Raw genomic sequence first — 18,192 nt, 5'->3', positions numbered from 1 at the left:
TGATCATGGATTCTGTGATCTACCGTGGTTTTTAATTTTTGTGTTGTTACTCAAAATATTTGCTCAACTTTATAGTTGATGGGTCTCTTAATGTGCAGAGACAATTGCTGCTGAAAGGGAAACAAGAAAAACTTTTCATTAATTTTAATTGACCTGATCCTGCTGTTGCCAATTTAAATGGCTGAGCTTTCACAGCTCTTCCAGAACAGAAAAGAAATGACTGCTGAGTAGAAATGGCTTTATCTCATAAGGAAATATAAGTGCTGCTTTAAGTTTAGACTTGCTAACTTGGGAAGGAAGGCTTTAAACTAGAATTATGGGGACTGATGACAGAAGAGTGTAAGTGTTATCAGTGGAAGGATGACCAGAGGGATAGTAACCATGGGTGTAGACTTTTTATAAAAAGGATTGAAGCAATACGGAAAACAGGATAGTGAATGTCTGCTTAATTTTAAGATGTCTATATTAGTTCAGACTGTATGGAAACTAAATGGAGGAATGTACAAGGTTCTATATAAAGTTGTGATTTAGGCAATGTAAATGTTTACATGGTGGAGTGTTTCATTTGTTAATGAATTAATACAGAAAAAAAGTGGAGGTGGCTTCTGAAGAAAACGGGAAGGAAGACACGTTTCTCTATGAATAGTTACCTTTGTAGTGAAGCTTAGAATCTAGAGGGACATAATCCGTTAGAAGTATCTTTTTGATAATAGAGGAGAAAAAAGCCAGGGTACTGTTATGTTGAGGACCTACCACCAAGATCACCAAACCAAGGAGGATAAAGATGGAAAGAACATTTTTGTAAACAAGTGACGGAATAATTTGCCTTGAAGGCATAGATACTAGTTAACCAAATATATATTGGGGATAATCAACTGAATACACAGTATCCAGGGTATTTTTAGACTAGGGTGGCGTCAGGTTTTGATATAGAAGGTGAAGATTAATACAAGAATTTTCTTAAAAGGTTTTCAAGATTTTTAGACAGAAAAGAGGAAGAACAGAAAAAAAGCAACTACAAGAAATTCAAAGATCTGTTTGCAAAATCCTATGAAAAAAGTCTAGGAAAAAGGTGCTCAGGAGTTTAGCAGTTCATAAAAATACATATATTGAAGACATAGTTGCAGGATATCCTAATATGGAACAGTGAAAATAAATGTAATAAGTCTTGCAGCCCTCAATGGTCTTCCAGGAAGCATAATGGAAATAGCTAGATTTGTCCCTAAAGATGAGTCATCTTGGGCTTTTGTGCTTTTTGGAAAGTCCAAAGCACAAAAATGAGAAATAAGGAGAAAGATCTTTCAAAGACAGTAAAATAACCCTGACGTTCCTTATTGTTTAATGCTAGTAAATGATAGGAACCTTATTGATATAAGGGAGAACCAAGGAAAATTTGGCCCATGACCTCCCTACAAGGTGATACATGATGTCAGGAAAGGTGTTTACTTAAAACACACATCAGCAGCAATGGGTGGTAGAGAAAGCTCAGATTATGGCAGGGAACATGTGACTGATAGGTCTTACACAAGCTACCCGCGTTCAGTGGACTACACCTACCAGCATTAACACTAAACTCTTGGAGAAATGGCTGAAGCCATCTTCACATTTTCAGTAACATTTAGAATTCAGTGCAGTCCTATAATGGTCTTACTTTTTAACGACAAGTGAGCCAAATGGTACCAAAGAATTATAGGGGAATCGGCTTCACCTCAGTTTCCTAGAAGTTCAGTAGCACATATCAAACATGAAATATATCAAGGAAATGGAGGGTGGGCGAAGCAGGAGAGAGAAAGGTCATTACATATGCTGTGTGTTACACAAACCTAGTTTCTTTTTTACAACTGGGTAGCAACATTTAACACTTGTGTGCCTCAAAACGAGGAATAATAGTCTATATTAAATTATTTTTAGGGAATTGCAAAGATGGGTAGACATCAGTGCTTGGAGAGCTGTTAACAATGAAGTCTATTGCTGTTTATTTTCATAAGGCTGTGGAGTTAGAGAACATTGAAACAGTTGTGGAGATAGAAGAGCTGCCTAATAGGGAGGGACTAAAAGGCCTTGGACCTTCAGCTTGGAGGGGGGAGCGTGTGTTTGATGTTGCTCAAATCCTACGGTATAGAAACATAGGGGGCCTTAAAGGAGCTAGCAGGAGATCTATTTAGGACTGAAAAGTTCTCTTTGGTTTGACCTGCAAGCAGTAAACTTAGAAGGTCAGGGAGTATCAGCAGGTTCAGAAAAGACAAAATCATGGAATTTTCCATAAAATGAAATCTAAAGGGAAGGAGCTGTTCCCTCTAGCAGCTCTCATCCAACAGTTATGTGGATGTGTGAGGTATGAAAGGTATAACCTGGACATAGTGGCCAGGCTATGCTCTCCCTTGTCATTTTCTAAAGTCCTGCCAGACAGAAAATACCAGCCTGGCTGTACTATCGGTCTCACTTAGTGGGACATTTTCTGTGTAGTTTAGTTCCGTTGCGGGGGGGGTAAAGTCTTAACAGTTCTGTTGCAGCAGGAGTGATTTAGGCTTAGGAAGACCTTTTTAAAAATAATAATATGTAAGCAGGGAAATGGGTTGCCAAAGCAGTTCTGGAACCTCAACCGTTTTTGTGGTTGTAAAAGTAGATTACACAACCAGGCAAAACTGTAATGTAAATGTGTTAGGTCCTTAGCATAGGTAAAGGAAGTAGATGAGCCTCACTTTTTTTTTAATTCCCCTCCAAATATTTTATGGTTCAGACTGTCTCATTGTCATGTCGTGTCTTAGGGTTCATGTGATACATGAATAACGTTAAATCTGAATGTGGAACTTGTCTGACCTTTCTGTTTTAGTTTAGTGAAGAAGAGTTATTTGTATTGCACCATATTTCTGCACAATGAACTGAACTAAATGCCATTCATGTTACTATGCAGAAGAAGATGAGTCACTTCCCTGGACTCTGTAACATAACTGAGCACATATCGGAATTAACATCCTTTTGTTTTAATGTTCTTCTTGTCTTCTGTGGACCAATCTATTTCAGTTTTACTAAATGGATAACCAGGCATTTGAAATGCATGGAGAGAACATACAAAGTTCTTCAAAAGGAAAAGAGTGGCCAAACAAAGAGGTACCAGTAATTTTCTTTTACAATGCTATCAAAACATTGTTAATGCAGTCAGTCTGAAGATTAAACACTTATTTTGTAATACGACCTAATCCTATACTATTCAGAAGGTCCTGAAGAACGTAACAGCTGTAAAGGGCTTCAGTTTCAGAGGTCCTGAAGTGCATAGCTCCATGTGCACTAGCTAGGATCTGAACTGTGAGACATAATTCCCTGGCCCCGCTTAAGTTAATAACTAAATTCTTTATCCTCTAACTATTGGGCAAAGTAATTATCTTTGGAGAATTCCCCATTGATTTTAACAGAAAGACCTACTTAAAAGCTCATCTTGTGGTAATGTTTAATATCTCTACTGAGTTACATATTAGAGTACTGTTTCATATTTTCTTTTTTTTTTTTTTTGCCCTTGAGAAAAGTAATTCTCTGTAATTTTCCCATTAAAGTTTTTGCTTCTTGGGATTTGAATTAACTTCATGCAATAAGGGCTGGAATATCGCTCATAAGCTGTTACATTTGTTTGCAGTCAACACAGTGCCGCTTCTTGGCTGGAAATAATCCAAGGCTTGTGATTTTCTTACAACATAACTCACTCCCCACAGTTGTGCTGAGGTTGAGTGTTCTATGTGAGTTATTATTATGTAATATGTACAGCATTCTTTTGACTTTAAAAATAATTATTCAATTGGTGCTACTACTGTGAAAATGCTGTAAATTAAAGGTCCTTCACATCTGGAAAATGGGGGTTTTAAATGCATTTAACTATAAAGCCTTGAGCTCTGATGAGACTGTGGTCTGAGTGCTGCTGTTGTGATATTTGATTGAACACAAGCTTTAAAAAGGGAGTCATTTAAACAGAAGAAAATATTATTACCAAATAGTATAGGGTGATATTTTGAGCATTTCTCTGCTGGCAAGTGAAATGTATTTGTAAAGAGCTTTTGCCAAATAGATTTATGAAAAAGGTAATTTTGTTAAAATTAGCAAGTAATCTATTTTTTTTTCATTTCTGATTGTCTAGCTTAAGAAATCAACATTCATAGCTCATTTTCAAGCACTCAGTGTCTGAAAAATAAGGCCTTTAAAGGTAGATCAAGCTGTGCATGCAGAATCAGTAGAGTTTTGGGGCAGATAATGCAGTCTTTATTCATCTGAAGCTGCAACTCCAGCAGCAAAAAAGGTTAAGGGATAGGAAACACTGAAAATCCTCATCAAAGTGATGGTTCATGGTGCCAGAAGTGCCTTGGCCTTCTATAAAGAGCTTGTGTGCTTCTGCATGCCCAGCTGCTTCTCCTTCACCCTTCTCCAGAAGTCTGAATGTCCACAAAGGAAATTTTCGGTGAAGAAATGATGCCTAGAGCATCTTCTCCACTGCCATGGAGCTGGGGCCATGTGAGATGTGCCATAAAGCAGTGGCAGAATTTCTGCCCCAGACATGAAAGCTTGCCATGAGTTGACACTGCAGGTCTTCAGTGTTTTGTGGTATAAATTAGAAACGGCAACAGAAAAAAAATGTTTAAGAGTTTGTAAGACCCCAGGATAATGAAGATGTGCTTTTACTTGATGAAATAACAAAAGGACAGCAACAATCTGATAGCATACGCTGTAAGTTTTCCCTGTGCTGGGCTTAGTACTTTGGTTGTACCTGTGTTTCTGAAGTTTTGATTACAAAAGAACTATCACAAAATTTCTCCTGTGTGTTAAATCCAATAAAGCTTTCTTTTTTGGGGGGGGGGTTGGGTTTGTTTTTTTTTTTTATTAATTTCAGGAAAGAAAGGGCAGCTGGTCCCTGATGAAAACCTTTCTAGTTTGTCTATTGGCCTGTGTTATCACCACTGCAATAGGAGTGCTGGTCCTGTCCTTGGTCTATGTAAACAACCCAGTCTTTATGAAAGAGACAGATGTTAAAGATGATGGTGCATCTTCCCCCAAACCAGATGAAAAAAATGTGGATATCAGTTTCCAGTTCATGAATCACCTGGGGAAATCAAAGGTAAATTGTTCATCTTGTGCAATAATATTCTAGCATTGTATATAGAAGTTTAGTGAACTCATTTCACCTAACTATTTTTTAAGATTAGGTGATCACTCTAAATCTGTTGTTCAGGCTTCTTTTATAATCCATGGAGAGAGACACAAACTTCCTGACAGCATTTCACTCCAGTTCATAGCAGATGTTGGAAGTGCTATAGATCTCTGGAGTGCTTCTTGGAGAGCTAAATAATTGCTCCAACAAATTAGGCTGGCAAGAGAAGGCAACCATTTTATGTGTGATTCGGAAATTACAGAGTATGAAATTCTGAGAAACAAACTCAGAAAGATCAAATTTTAATGTAAGCTGAGTAGCACACTAACCTTTTCGTTCTTAGGACTGAATTTAAACAAATTGTGATGTTGCAAGAAAAAAATTAGTTGCATGATCTTGTTTCAGTGAGCTAAATTGAATTAATTGGCAATGTAATGAAGCCCTAGGAACTATGTAGGGTTTTTTTAGGTGTATTGATAGTCACAGAAACTTATCCTTTGAGCAAACTCTGAAGACATACTCCATCTTCTAAATATGTCTTTATATATGTAAAAAAATTCCTGATTAATTTCTGCTTTTCAGCAAAAGAGGGAAAAGGATCAATTAGGTAGTAGGGCAGTTTAAACTGACAACAGCCATTTTGGCATGTTTTCATGTTAAATCAAACTATGTCATTAATTTTCAAACAGAAGATGTTTTTAAGAATGGAAACAAAAGTGTTTAAGAGGAGAGCAACCCTTTTAATATGACCTTCCTCAGTGATTCTTTCAAGTACAAAACATGTTCTGGAGGTGGTAGAAATACTGGGAAAGGAATAGTTTCAGGGGCAAATAGTTTGCAACCATGGAAATTCAGGAAAATGCCTTACTTGGGAAGTGTTCTAAACTATTTTAATCTAAAAGTTTAAGCATATATGCCACTGATTTCCCAAACCAATGTCCAGAATCATGTAAAAAGAGGAGGAGCAGATAATATTGTTCTTGATGTCACTCTTTAGCTCTCGCTTGCAGAAACAATACTATTACATCATGACATGAGAAAGTATATAAATGATTGTGAAAAGTGACTAAAGAACATACAGAGAGAATCTTCACTGAGGAAAGGAATAGGTACTTTCAGTATTGCGCAGACCAATAATTTTCTGAAATATTTTTGGATTGTTTGGTCACCACTGTCCACAATTAACTCAATTCTCCACTCTCACTGACTTTACAGGTACATGTGTACCCAGGTGGCGAAATTCAGTGGGCGAGATTCAGGAAGGATGCAAATGAATATCAAAGTGATGAAGAAATGGAATTTGGAAAAAGTATCAATAACCATCGCTCCAAAATGACTTTTGGAACCTTACGGATCAAAAGCAAAGGGCTTCGGGCTCCCCACTGGCACTTTAATGCCAATGAACACGGCTACCTGCTACAGGTATTATCTGATAATTTGAGCTTTCCCAATTGGTTTTGCAGTTTAAAGCATCATGTACATATAGAAGATGCACATATGTAAAAAATAATTACATATACATTATAAACAAATGTTAACAGGTAATAAAAGCAAAATTACCATTGATTGATGCATGACATCAGTTTTCTTGCTTGAAATAACATCTTCAAATGAAGATGCTTGAAATAGGCTGTTTAATGTTGTTACCTGAGTAGCAAACACCTGTAGCTTTCAAAGAAATATGAAAACTGAAGTCAGAGGAGACTTTAGACACCGGAAAGTTACATAATTTTCTTTACTTATCTGAGTGCTTACAAAGATTAAAGTAATTAATTTAGAGAACCATTGCAGAATCAGAGAGATGAAGGACTGTTAAGGTTGTTAAGAAAGCCTCTGACTCCACCCCCTGTACTGATCCATGTTAAGAACACCTAAAGCATATCTCACAGTTTTCTTCAGTTTTTAAAAATTTTCAACAAAGGAACTATTACAAAATCAAAAAGTAGCTGTCTCCCATGTTTTGTCACACAAACCATTAGAACGTTCTGGTACACAAACCATGGGGGTTTTAATTGAAAAAAAACATATCCTAATTTCTCCCTTTGTATTGGCTTTGGAGAGCTTCAGATCATCTTTCTTTCTCACAAATTCTTCTGTGTGGAAGACTCTTATTCCCATACAGTCTTCTCTTTCCTGAACAAAATACCTCTCCCCTTTCCCCTCCAAATAAGTCTCTTTGAAAGGTTTGCTCTGTCTCACCTGAGTGTCAGATTTCCAATCTGTAAAAATAAAGAAAACAAAACCAATAAATAGAATTTATTTATTTATTTATTATATACTATGAGGAATTCAAGATAGCATATTAATTTGAAAACAAAATTATGTTTCTTTGGAAGCATAGGTACTTAGATCTCAATTTTTAATTTCTATCTAAGAACAATTATTCATATTTTGACCAGCATCAGAACTGAATAGCTCCAGCTGGATGGAGAATCCTCCTTGGATTAGGGCATTCCACAAACACCTGGGCCTCTGTCCAGCAGTTTTAGGTCGAAGATGACTCCTTTATAGGTGTTCAACCTCTTTAATAAGAAATGGTTTAAGTATGTGTAATGTGTATTGGTCATGGTCATTCCTTAAACCTTCTAAAATTTTGTCACTTAAAATTCTATTCTGGATTTAAGTTCACAAAGGCTTGTTAGAGGGTGCATCAGGATCTCTTTTTTCCTAACAGCCTTCTGGTTATTTGAATTACTGATTTGCTGCATATGGATTAAATGAGGAAACTTTCATTACAGTTCTTAAGCTGTGATTATGTGACAGGGTACTGCCTGGATTGGAGTAATTGGTGCAGATGACAGCGTGGTTACCACATACAATGTCACGGCTGGTCAAGTGGTCTTCTTCCCTAGAAACACTGTGCATTGGGTAAAGAATGTAGGATCAGAAGACTGTGTGTTCTTGCTGTTTTTTACAACACATGAAGAGCTTCAGACCCTGGATGTAGATGATGCCTTTTTCTCTACCCCAGAGGATATAGCAGCTAGAGCATTAAAGGTCTGTATGATGGAACAGCCAGCCTTTATCTAGTCTTCTATACATTAACATGGCAGTCCAGGTTCTCTGTTTCTTAGAGAGGATCCTCCCTACCTCAGCTGCTGTCTTTAGTCCCAGCAGTGTGGAAGGATGTACACGTGTCCTTTGTGTAGCACTGTGCCATGTGCTGTGTGTTCTTTTATGTGCAAGGAGAAAGAAATGATGATGCTCTCTCCAAGAAACCTTTTCTCCTCCACTCTTCATATTTATTTCTGGTTCATGGAGGATCCTCCATATTTCCAAGGTTGGAAAAGGAAATTAAATAGTGAAGCCCAAAGCTAATTTCCCAATAGCCCCATGATGAATTCTGTGGCATAAGAAGATTGCATAGGAAACTATAGATAAGTCCATCTCCTTGCTAAAAGGGATCTTATTTGAACTGGCTAGTTGGCAGTGTCCTACGAGCAAGAATGTGGCCACAGTTTCTGTGGAGTCTGAGGAATTTGCGTGTTCAAATCGCAGAACTGTGATAGGCCCCTTCCCACCCTGAACCAGTTTGATGGGAGACAGATTGAGTTTCCCTTCTGCTCCAAATCTCTGTAGTAACCAAGGAGGAAGGGCAGAGCAAAGGAGCAAAACAGAGTATTGACAGGGCAAGGCAATTAAAGAGATGAGGCATGTCCACAAGGCAGAGTTTATCTACCACCAGGTACTAAGGTGGGATCTTCAACAAAGCAAAATTTTTATTCTGCAGTTTGCTGTGTGTATCTGTCAATTTAACATGCGCCGTGTGTCCCACAGCCACAAGGTGGTGTTAACTTCATCAGAACTTTCAAGAAACAGAAAGAAGATCAAGCAATTAACCTCCCATCAAACTTAGATCAGCTTGTGCAAAATGCCACCTACGTGCAGTCTCCGGACAACCTGGTATGGCAGTACTTCTACAATCTCAAAGGTACACAGCTGAGAATCCTGTGTGTAAGAGCTCTCTGTGTCTCTAGAGGGGAAGAGGAGGGGATCTGTAAGCGATTCACTGAAACAGGAGTTAAAAAGTATACAGAGAAATGATAAGAAATTAAGGAGATGAAAAATATATTGATAATACATCTAATTACTGCACTTTGAAGACTTATAACCTGATTCTCGCCTCAGAGTAGTTTACCCTTTTGGTTTTAGTGTTTCTATCTGCAACAGTGGGTATGAGAGCAGAATGCCAGTAAGTAGCAGGGCATGAGCTAACTACTTCCCAGCTCAAGATTCTTTGCTGATGTATGTAACCAGGACTGGTCTGTTCCCTGCTACACTTAAGCAATAACCTAAACCTAAAGTTTTCATTCAGAAATTAAAATCTAATAGGCCAGGAAGTCCTGCAGCAGGTTAGCTGGAGAGTGACTGCTACTGAGCTGCTTAGAATATCTTGCATTTGCACGTGAAATGTCAGGGAATAAATACCTTACCATATACCTAATCATGTCCTCCCTTTTCTTTTATGAATACAACTTCATAAACAGTATTGAACCATATTCACCGGTTTATCAGCAATTGTATTAAACCCTCTGTACAGCCTGGATCTATCAATCATCAGTGAGCACCTAATAAAGATAGGTTATAAAACTTAATTCCAAGTAGTATAGTCTATTTGAGAAGCTATAAAAAGCAAATACAGGTCCAGAGCTCCACATGCAGCTGAGGGAGGTCCTGAGAAATAGATGTGTGTGTGACAAAAAGCTTTGTGCTTGGAGCAAAATGTCCTTCTGCATTGGCAGTACTTTACAAAATATTGTGACACATGGTCAGTGCCATAAAGGTTAAGGCTAATTTATATACTGGCAGTTCGCATGTTCTTTTAAGCCTGTTGGCTTAAGCAATACAGGATGGAAAAATCCAGTTAGAGTTTTTCATTGTGGTTATCTGGCTACAGACAAATACAGTCAAGGAGACTGCAGTGTCTAGTGCCTGAAGGATAGATCAGCAAAATGGACTTTCTTTTCGGTGCCAGAGGCTCATAAGGTTCGAGGCCTCAAGTTTAGTACATAGCAATGACTTGAACTTGGCCAATACACTAACAAGCAATGTTAAACAAACCTTGCTGGAAATGCTTAATAGCTGTCTTTGTTTTAGGGTCAGCAGAATATCCTTTTCCAGGAGGAATCTTCCAGTGGGCTCGCTACCGCATAAACAACACCGGACTAAATGAAACAGAAAAAATTTTTAGTGAGTCGCTGAACAAGGTATGTGCTTTTAATTGGATACTGTAGCTATTTAAACATAAGGCGTAGTATGCAGTTTCTGTGGGTTCATCGCTGCTTTGTCACGTATAACAGGGATATAAGAAACTTGGATGGTTTTCTGAGCATTTTTGTTCTGCTTTTCAGCATGAAAATACCCTTACCTTAGCAACTCTCCGGATATTCAGCAATGGACTGGGGCAGCCTCATTTCCACTTCAATGCTAATGAGATGGGTTATGTCATTAGCGGCTGTGGACAGGTAATTTGTTACAGCAGTGAGGGGCAAGTCAGTGGAGTTTTGGCTGTAAAACAATTACAGACCTAATAACTGATTCCCAGCCCTGATTAATGATTCTACAATTAGTAGTATTATAAAACTTTCAAGGCCCGTATTTTCCTTCTCCACACAAAATTTTGGTCTCAGTTACATTTGTAGAAGCTTGTCCAGTCAAAGTAGAGTTGTACAAAGAGCAGAATTTGTCCACCTTGTTAGGTGGTTCAGCAAAATGCTTATTACAGGAATCGCCACTCCCCTGATTTCTGGGAGTACAAAATAAAAAAGCAATACTTCGGATTTAGCTCCATGAGGGACAGATAAATAGATAAAATTTAGCGAGGATTAAGATTTAGGGATTTTATTATACGTGGTTCCCTCAGTGCAAATGTGAAGTGCAAAGATAATTGAGATGGAATGAAGGTTCTTGCCCAGGGTGTTGCCTAGGACCTTCTCACTAGGGTCTCAGTGAAAGCACTGATGCTACGTGAGGTGATTTTATTGCCATGCTGGGACCATCACTGTGTATTTATCCCGTAACAATACACTGAAAATTGTTGTTGCTGAATATTACTGCTTTACTTGCACCAGGCTGGAGTTATTCTCTCTGGAGTCACCACCAACTTCAACATTGGCATTGGAGATGTCATATTTTTCCCTGTTGGAACGCAACATTATATCAAGAGCTTATGTGATGAGGATTTGTTTTTGATTCTAGCCTACAGTACAGGAAACCAGGTGAGAATTCATACGGGCAAGGGAAGCAAAAAAATGTTCAGCTGTACATAACCTTACGCCTTTCTCATGCATGTAAGCTTAGTCCTTTGGCACACACACCTTTCAAAACAAATTCTAAGAGTGTGTCAAGCACACCGGCGGTGCAGATTTCCTTCTGGTGTGAATGGCTGGCATGCAACACCTATCAAAACTCTGTACACGGAAACAGGAGGTAGGGGAGGCAAAGAAAAGGTCTGTGGTAGGGTGTGACATGCTGGTGCATATGCGTGCGTAAGAGAGATGGAATTCGGATCGTGTTTGTGTGTGAGGCACTGCTGGTGTTTAAGAAAGGGAGTGTGCCCTTGGGCAGACTGGGCAGGCTGCGGGTCTTTACAAGCTGAGCACCCCCGAAAGGGAGAGGTCTTCAGAGGCCTTGAACAAATCTATACCCTGGGAGCCAGAGCAAGGGTGTCTTTAAGATTACACATCTCCAGTGATCTTGATAGCCCCATGTAACCTGTCATTATTTATATACTTTTATATTCGTTCATTTTCACCTGGGACTTAAGGTGCACTTTCATATTGCATAGTATCAATATTGTGAAATAGATCAGGTAGCTATAACTATTCTTTTTTAATATTGTCTTTTTCTTCACAGCTGGAAACTCTCCGTATGAATGACTACTTCCATGCAACAGCAGATCATATCCTTGCTCAGCTTTTTTTTAAGGAACAGGCTGAATTTAAGAAGTTCCCAAAGGCTGCCAAAAAAACAGGCAAATAAACTCTCTTAGCAGTTAATGGCACCAAGAATTTTTTCACGATCACCACGTTTCTGTCAATACTTTTTGGTACCATTCTTGTTTATATTTATCCAGAGGAGATGTTCAGAAAAAAAAAAAAAGAAGAATAATTTGGGATTATTAATTATAAAAACTTATTTTCTTTTTATATTTTTTTCAGGTTTTATTTATAGCACAATGTAACTTGATAGATTGTATATTAAAGTCATTTTTACCATGACCATTGCCTTTTGCTCTACTTAACACCCATTATCCCACCACATCTCTTACCCCACACTGCTGAAGGTTACGTTGATTTTCTGTGGCGTGGGCAGTGCTCCGAGCTGGCAGTGTCCCTGCGCAGACAGTGTGTTCACACTGCTCGCTCTGTCCCCAAACCAGGTGGGGTGTTACATCCCTGCGTCTAACAGCGATGGCAGGAATGAGCTGGTCAGACATTCAGCTCATAATGGCTCTCCCTCCCCTAACTGCACTCCTCTCGGTGGGGCCGGGAATTGAAGACAATTAACTCCTTTTCCTGACTTTGCCAACAAACTGCTATCTGATTTTGAAAGAAATCATTGAGGCTAGATTCTCAGGAGGATGTCGACTCAGTAGCAGATGAGCTCTGTGTAGGCACCATTCTTCGCATGGGAAAAGTGGGGAGAGATAAGCTCCAAAAAGGGGCCAAAGAGAAGCAGAGATGATTTCCTGGGCTGGCACCTATGCCACATTTTCAACCCTCAGGTTCCCATTCCTTCTTCTGTAAATATTTAATCACAGCCAACAGGATGGCTGCAACAGGGAGGCAAGGAATTCTCTCTCTGTTTCCTATGAGTTTGGGCATTATTTTTTTAATTTTTCCCTCAGGAAATATTTGCTTAGTTTATGAGGTTTAAATCCAGTCAGGATCAAAGTGGTTTATTGATTTATTATCAACACATAATAAACAAAGATTCAGTGAAACGCACAGTTGGGAGTCCATTTCATTTCTTATCAAGGCTCTCAGTAATCCCCTGGCTACTTTTTAATCCGGCTGAAGGTCATCTTCCTCTTCAGCTTTATCGGTTTGGGTTACTTGGGGTGCCCCACTTGCAGGTGCTGCCACACTCCCCTTCCCACCCAGCTGTTTGCAGAGCGGAGGGAGCCGCCGTGCAACCCCCCTCGGCAAACACCCGCCCCAGCCGCCCGTGCCGCCTCGTGCATGGGTTGTGCAAAGCCTCTTGGTCACCAGGGAACAGCCAGACCATGGACCGCAGTGGGCCAAAGCATGGCATTGCCTTCTGGAGAAGATACTGCGCGCGTGTCCAGGAGGAGTGATTGCACCGCCCCGTGATTAACCTGCAGCCCAGCCGCAGTTGTAGGGGCCAGAGACAACACAGGGACCCAGGTCAGACACCACCATCCCAGAGGGACCTGCCTGGTGTTTGAGCAGTATTTCTGCTGTGCCATGTCCTCATGAGTCACCACCACCCCTGCCCCACAGACAGCACCAGGGCTGGAGGAGCCCTCCCAGCCTCACCGCACCCTGGGGGGCTTGTCGTTAGGTTATTAAGTGCTGTCAGGCAGTAGGAGAGAAACAGGTTGGTGCCTCAGGTGCCAGGGCTCAATCAGCCCCAGGCTCTGCTTTAAAACGATGCAGCTGGGAAAAGGAAGGTTTAAGGACCCCCCTTAGGGATCCAGAGGCACATCCAGAGGTAGGGGAGGGGCTCAGTGGGGAGCTGGGGTTTGTTCTGCTCTCTTGTTCCTTTGCTGTGCAATATAACAGATATTGTGGCACAATAGCAGGTGGAAAGCTGCGGTTTTTTACCTTGATGGCTGCGATGTCTGTTGTCCTGGGCCCCCTGACCCCTGCAGTCCCACGGCATCGTGTTGGGAAGTTGCTTGTAGGCACCTACCAAATGTTTCAGTGCCTGGTTTGAGCCAGTGTTCTCAGCTGGGGGTTCCTGGGGCTGGGTTTGATCCGTGACCCACTGTGGGAGAGGTTTGGTCTCTCTTTCTCATGTCTCTCAGGTTTGGTGTGCTGCTTTTATTCTGTGTTGTGTTTGACTGCAAGCTGCTCTTCCAAACGGATCTTGATAGATGCAGGTCCTTCACCCAGGTGGATGCTATTACCGGCAGCGTGGAGCACAACAGTGACTGTCAGTAAAAGGGGGTGGTTGTATCGGTGATAAAAGAAATATCTAAAGAAATAGAGAAGTATTAAAAGCCTGGAATGTCTAATTCTAAATTTCTAATTATATATGATAGGAATATAATTATATACAGAGAGGAGATGGTGATGTGGAATACTTCTGATTATAAATATTTCTAATTTTTGCTGGCTGGTCTCTGTGAGGCCACAGAAGGGTGCGATTAGTGTGTGCTACATAAGCAAACCAGGGGAAATATTTCCATAGCACACTTCATCGCTTTAATTAGCTCTACTAACTGCTCCTTAAGACTGGGAAGCAGTGGGGCTTATGGCCCTGGCAGCTGCAGTGGCCATGCCCTCGTGCTTCCAAAGCAGGTCCGTGTTTGTGAACGCTTTTGTCCGGTTTGTTTTTTACTAAATACCATGTTTTTCCAGACTTTATTTTTTTGGGGGGAAGCTAAGGTTTGGCCTACTAATTGCAGAGTGACCCTCCAGCGGAGTGAAGTGCTTTTCCCTTAGCTGGGAGCGTGTGTATATAGGAGCAGGATGCGCTGTTAGGTGTGAAGAGCGACTGAGGTTATCGAGTAGCTCCGTCAGCCGGGATCTATGGCTGTTGCTGTGTTGTACAGTGCTGGACCGCTGTCAGCCCTCTGACTCTTGGGATTATTCCAGGCCATTAATATTACAGCTTTGCAGATAACATTCAGCCCTTTAGAGCAATGTATTCAGGGAGTGATGAGACATGCTCTCCTCTTTTGCTTTCTCTTTGATTAGTGAATTAACTAGATTATTCCCCCTCCCTCAGTACTGCAGGCCCAGGATGAAAGGACCAAGATGTAGTGAGGTCTGGTTCCTAAAAAGATGAGACTCTCCTCTAAAGTCTCCTTTATCTCTTCGAAGCCTTTTTGCTGTTTACCCAGAGGACAATTGGTCAGCTTCTGTTCAAAAAGCTTTTCTAGTCATAAGATTTTTGAATTTACATGGGAAGGATGGGCTTGAACTTTATCCAAAGGGATGAGGACCAAGCTTCTGGGCTCAGTTCTGAAGCACAGAAAGGTGGCAAGCGATATGAACTGTGGTTCAAAGATCTGAATCAAGGAACTTCTCACACTTGGTTCTGCTTTGCTCTTCTCTCTGACTCACCCTTCTTTAAGGGATTTGCTTTAAGGCAATGGGAAGGAGTACAAGCAAACAGAAAGAATTCTGCTCGGGCTTTTAGTTTTGGTCCCTACCTTCTGGTTGTTGGTTTTTCTGTTAAAAAATCTGTTTTATCGCCTGCCCATTGGGACATGTTCTGCATCCCGAGGGCCACGAGGGCGCCCTGCCAGGGGGTGCAGACGTGCTCGCTGCAAACATAGGTTAACGAGCTTGAGGTCTCCGATACAGCTGTGCAATGCATTGCATGTATTGCATAGACCAAAGCCCAGGGAGGACCCTCATTTTGGTCACTGGGAGAACAGGAAGTTGGCAGCTCTGGCTTTCTCTGGCTGTTCCTGGGGTACCACAGGGCAATTCACCCGAAACCAGGGGTGTTCTTCAATGCAGAAGTCTGTCCCTGGGTATGCTTTGAAAACAGGGGGTAAATCATTGACTGAAGCAGCACTATTTCAAGAGTAAAGGCTGTGTTGCATCCCGTGAGAAATCTGAATTATGGCAGATAATATTTCTTACCTTAGAAACTACATAGGTCTGTTCAGTGGAATGGACCTCAGCATCTTTAGGTAATCATAATCAGAAGCAGTAATAAAATGCATGGGACACTTGCAATACCAAATGAATTCACAAAATGCCTTACATGACTTATTAGCCCTGTACAGCTACCACAAGGGTTGGCACTACACGTTCCAGAGAAACGTGTAATGTCTTCCAGGGGGTGAAATCAACCTCTGAAGAAGTGACAAGAAGTTAGAAATTTGTAAAAGCCATTGAAAGCATCTCTTGAGCCAAATTGGGAGATTCAAGCAGCCCAGCATCCCCATGCATGTGAGTTAAGTTTGTTCAGTGTAAGTTGTCACTCACTGAAGTGAAAAACCCTGACACGATTGCCCACTGCGAGCCCTGGGCAATCCTGGTGGAGGGGGATGCTTCAAACCTGCTCTGAGGTGACGGAGCCGCTTCCCTGGCTTGGGGGACGGCTGGTGTTGGGGTTCACCGAGGAGAAGCCGGAGGCTGATTCTGGGCTGTATTTCGGGGCTGGCTGTCCTTCATGTGGCAACCTTTGGGAAAATCCCCTTTCCTGTCCTGTCTCCTTGCCAAGCCATCCCCTGGAGGTGGCCGGTGTCACGCTGAGTGGATTTTACAGCAGAAAATGCAATAGGGTTTCTGTAACCAGCTGCCATAAACCAAAAGGTTCATGTACCCCATAAAATGCGACATGGTTATTTTTTCACTTGGGAGGGTTTAGCCTTTCCCAGGCCCTGCACGCTGTGTGTTGGTGTTAAAGGTGCATGTTTTACAGCCCGGCAAAGCGTTACTCATGATAGTTTGACCAGTTTCCTCCTACAGAAAATTAATTGTAAAATCTTGATTGCAGCGAGATTAGCACGGGACCATTCGGAGGCTTTTAAACTCCATGAATCCACTGCCTGCATGTGGCTCGGTACCATGGCTTGGTGCTTGCGACGTGGCTAAAATAACCAACCCCAAAGCAACAAATCCTTCACCCCAACTAATGAAAACAACCCCTAAAGCTATTGGAATTTTTTTGGTAATTCTTAAAGAAGCATCAGGGTTCACATGCGTTCTCGCAGCTGTGCTGTGCCCTCCTTTTTGTTTTGAGCCCGCAGCTTCGTGTGCACCCGCACCTCCTGCAGTGCCTTCTGTCAGGATCCCACCAGCCAAAAAGCCGTGGAAGGTCTCCATAGGACTTCAAGGTGTTCAATACAGGATTATTTAATAATTAAACCTGCTCTGTACATCTCCATCCTTGCACCTTCCTTCTCGTGCCAATGAGCCGTTACAGCCCAGGTGAGTTTTATAGATCGTTGAGGACAAAAGGAAATTTCCTGCGTTTTATGGTACGTTCTGAGTGCAGCTGGGTTAGAAATGTTGAGAAATCTTTATCTTTAGCAACGCAAACACAAACCCAGCCCACGCCCCAACCCTGGGCAACCTGCACAGCAATGAGTCATCTCAGGAGCTGGGGACCTTTTGATGGCGAGCCAAGGGCTGTTGGATCTGAGTCAGTTTGCAATGGCTGCATAGCTGGACATAGTATAACTTGTTTATAGAGTGATATTGTTCATTATAAGGGTAGCATCCTTTATAGGCCGGGGTTATCCATTCCCTCAGCGGGGGAATTCCCAGTGCCCTCAAAGGTACCTGCCAAGTTCTTTGTGGGTTTATGGGCTGTCACCAGCCTGGGCAGCGCTGTCCTCCAGCAGCTCTGCAGAGGAGATGGGTTTCCATGGATGGGTCACTGGAGATGGCGATGTCTGTGGGATGTGGGGACCCCCTTTTTGAAGGGTACCAAAAAGCTGAAAGAAAATAAAACCTGCCCATTAAATTGCCCACCTCAAAGGAGTCGGGGATGCTGCTTGTTTCCCTCTCCAGCCAGGCAGGGATGTAACAGATCGAGCAACAGTGCAGATAGGAGCAAAGAGCAGATTTTGTAATCAAACAGACGAACTGGGCTTTTTTTGTGGAGACAGTGTGTGTGTTTCGGTGTGTTCGTTTTGGAAGTAATAGAGAGCTTAACAAATGCTAAACTGGCTGTGCTTTATAGGAGAGCAGGAGCATCTCCAGGGAGGGTGTGAGCCCAGGCTCGCAGGCGGGATGCCTCCGCTCCCACAGCCCCTCGGGCTGCACCACACTGGCCCAGACGGTGTTTCCTAGGAGCTCTGCATGCTCATAAACGTGTCCTCCTTTTCACTACATTTTATAGGCAAACATTGCTTCTCCTGCCCAAAGTCATCAGCAAGACATTCATCTTTCCAGCTGCTTCAGCCA

General features: G+C 41.6%; 1 protein-coding gene across 1 annotated transcript; it reads left to right on the top strand.

Moving 5' to 3' along the window:
* The first annotated feature begins 3,018 nt into the window (after positions 1 to 3,018).
* DYNAP (dynactin associated protein) lies at positions 3,019 to 13,082 on the top strand. Its single transcript, XM_080371949.1, has 9 exons — positions 3,019 to 3,111; positions 4,874 to 5,098; positions 6,347 to 6,553; positions 7,895 to 8,128; positions 8,909 to 9,062; positions 10,229 to 10,338; positions 10,483 to 10,596; positions 11,203 to 11,349; positions 11,987 to 13,082. The coding sequence occupies exons 1-9, from the start codon at positions 3,034 to 3,036 to the stop codon at positions 12,110 to 12,112; spliced, it is 1,395 nt and encodes a 464-aa protein (XP_080228075.1). The 5' UTR covers positions 3,019 to 3,033; the 3' UTR covers positions 12,113 to 13,082.
* Positions 13,083 to 18,192: the final 5,110 nt, after the last annotated feature.

Source organism: Falco punctatus, assembly GCF_963210335.1.
Source record: "Falco punctatus genome assembly, chromosome: Z".
Lineage (NCBI taxonomy): Eukaryota > Metazoa > Chordata > Aves > Falconiformes > Falconidae > Falco > Falco punctatus.
Note: the sequence above shows the minus strand (reverse complement) of the source record. Positions and strands in the feature narration are given on the sequence as shown.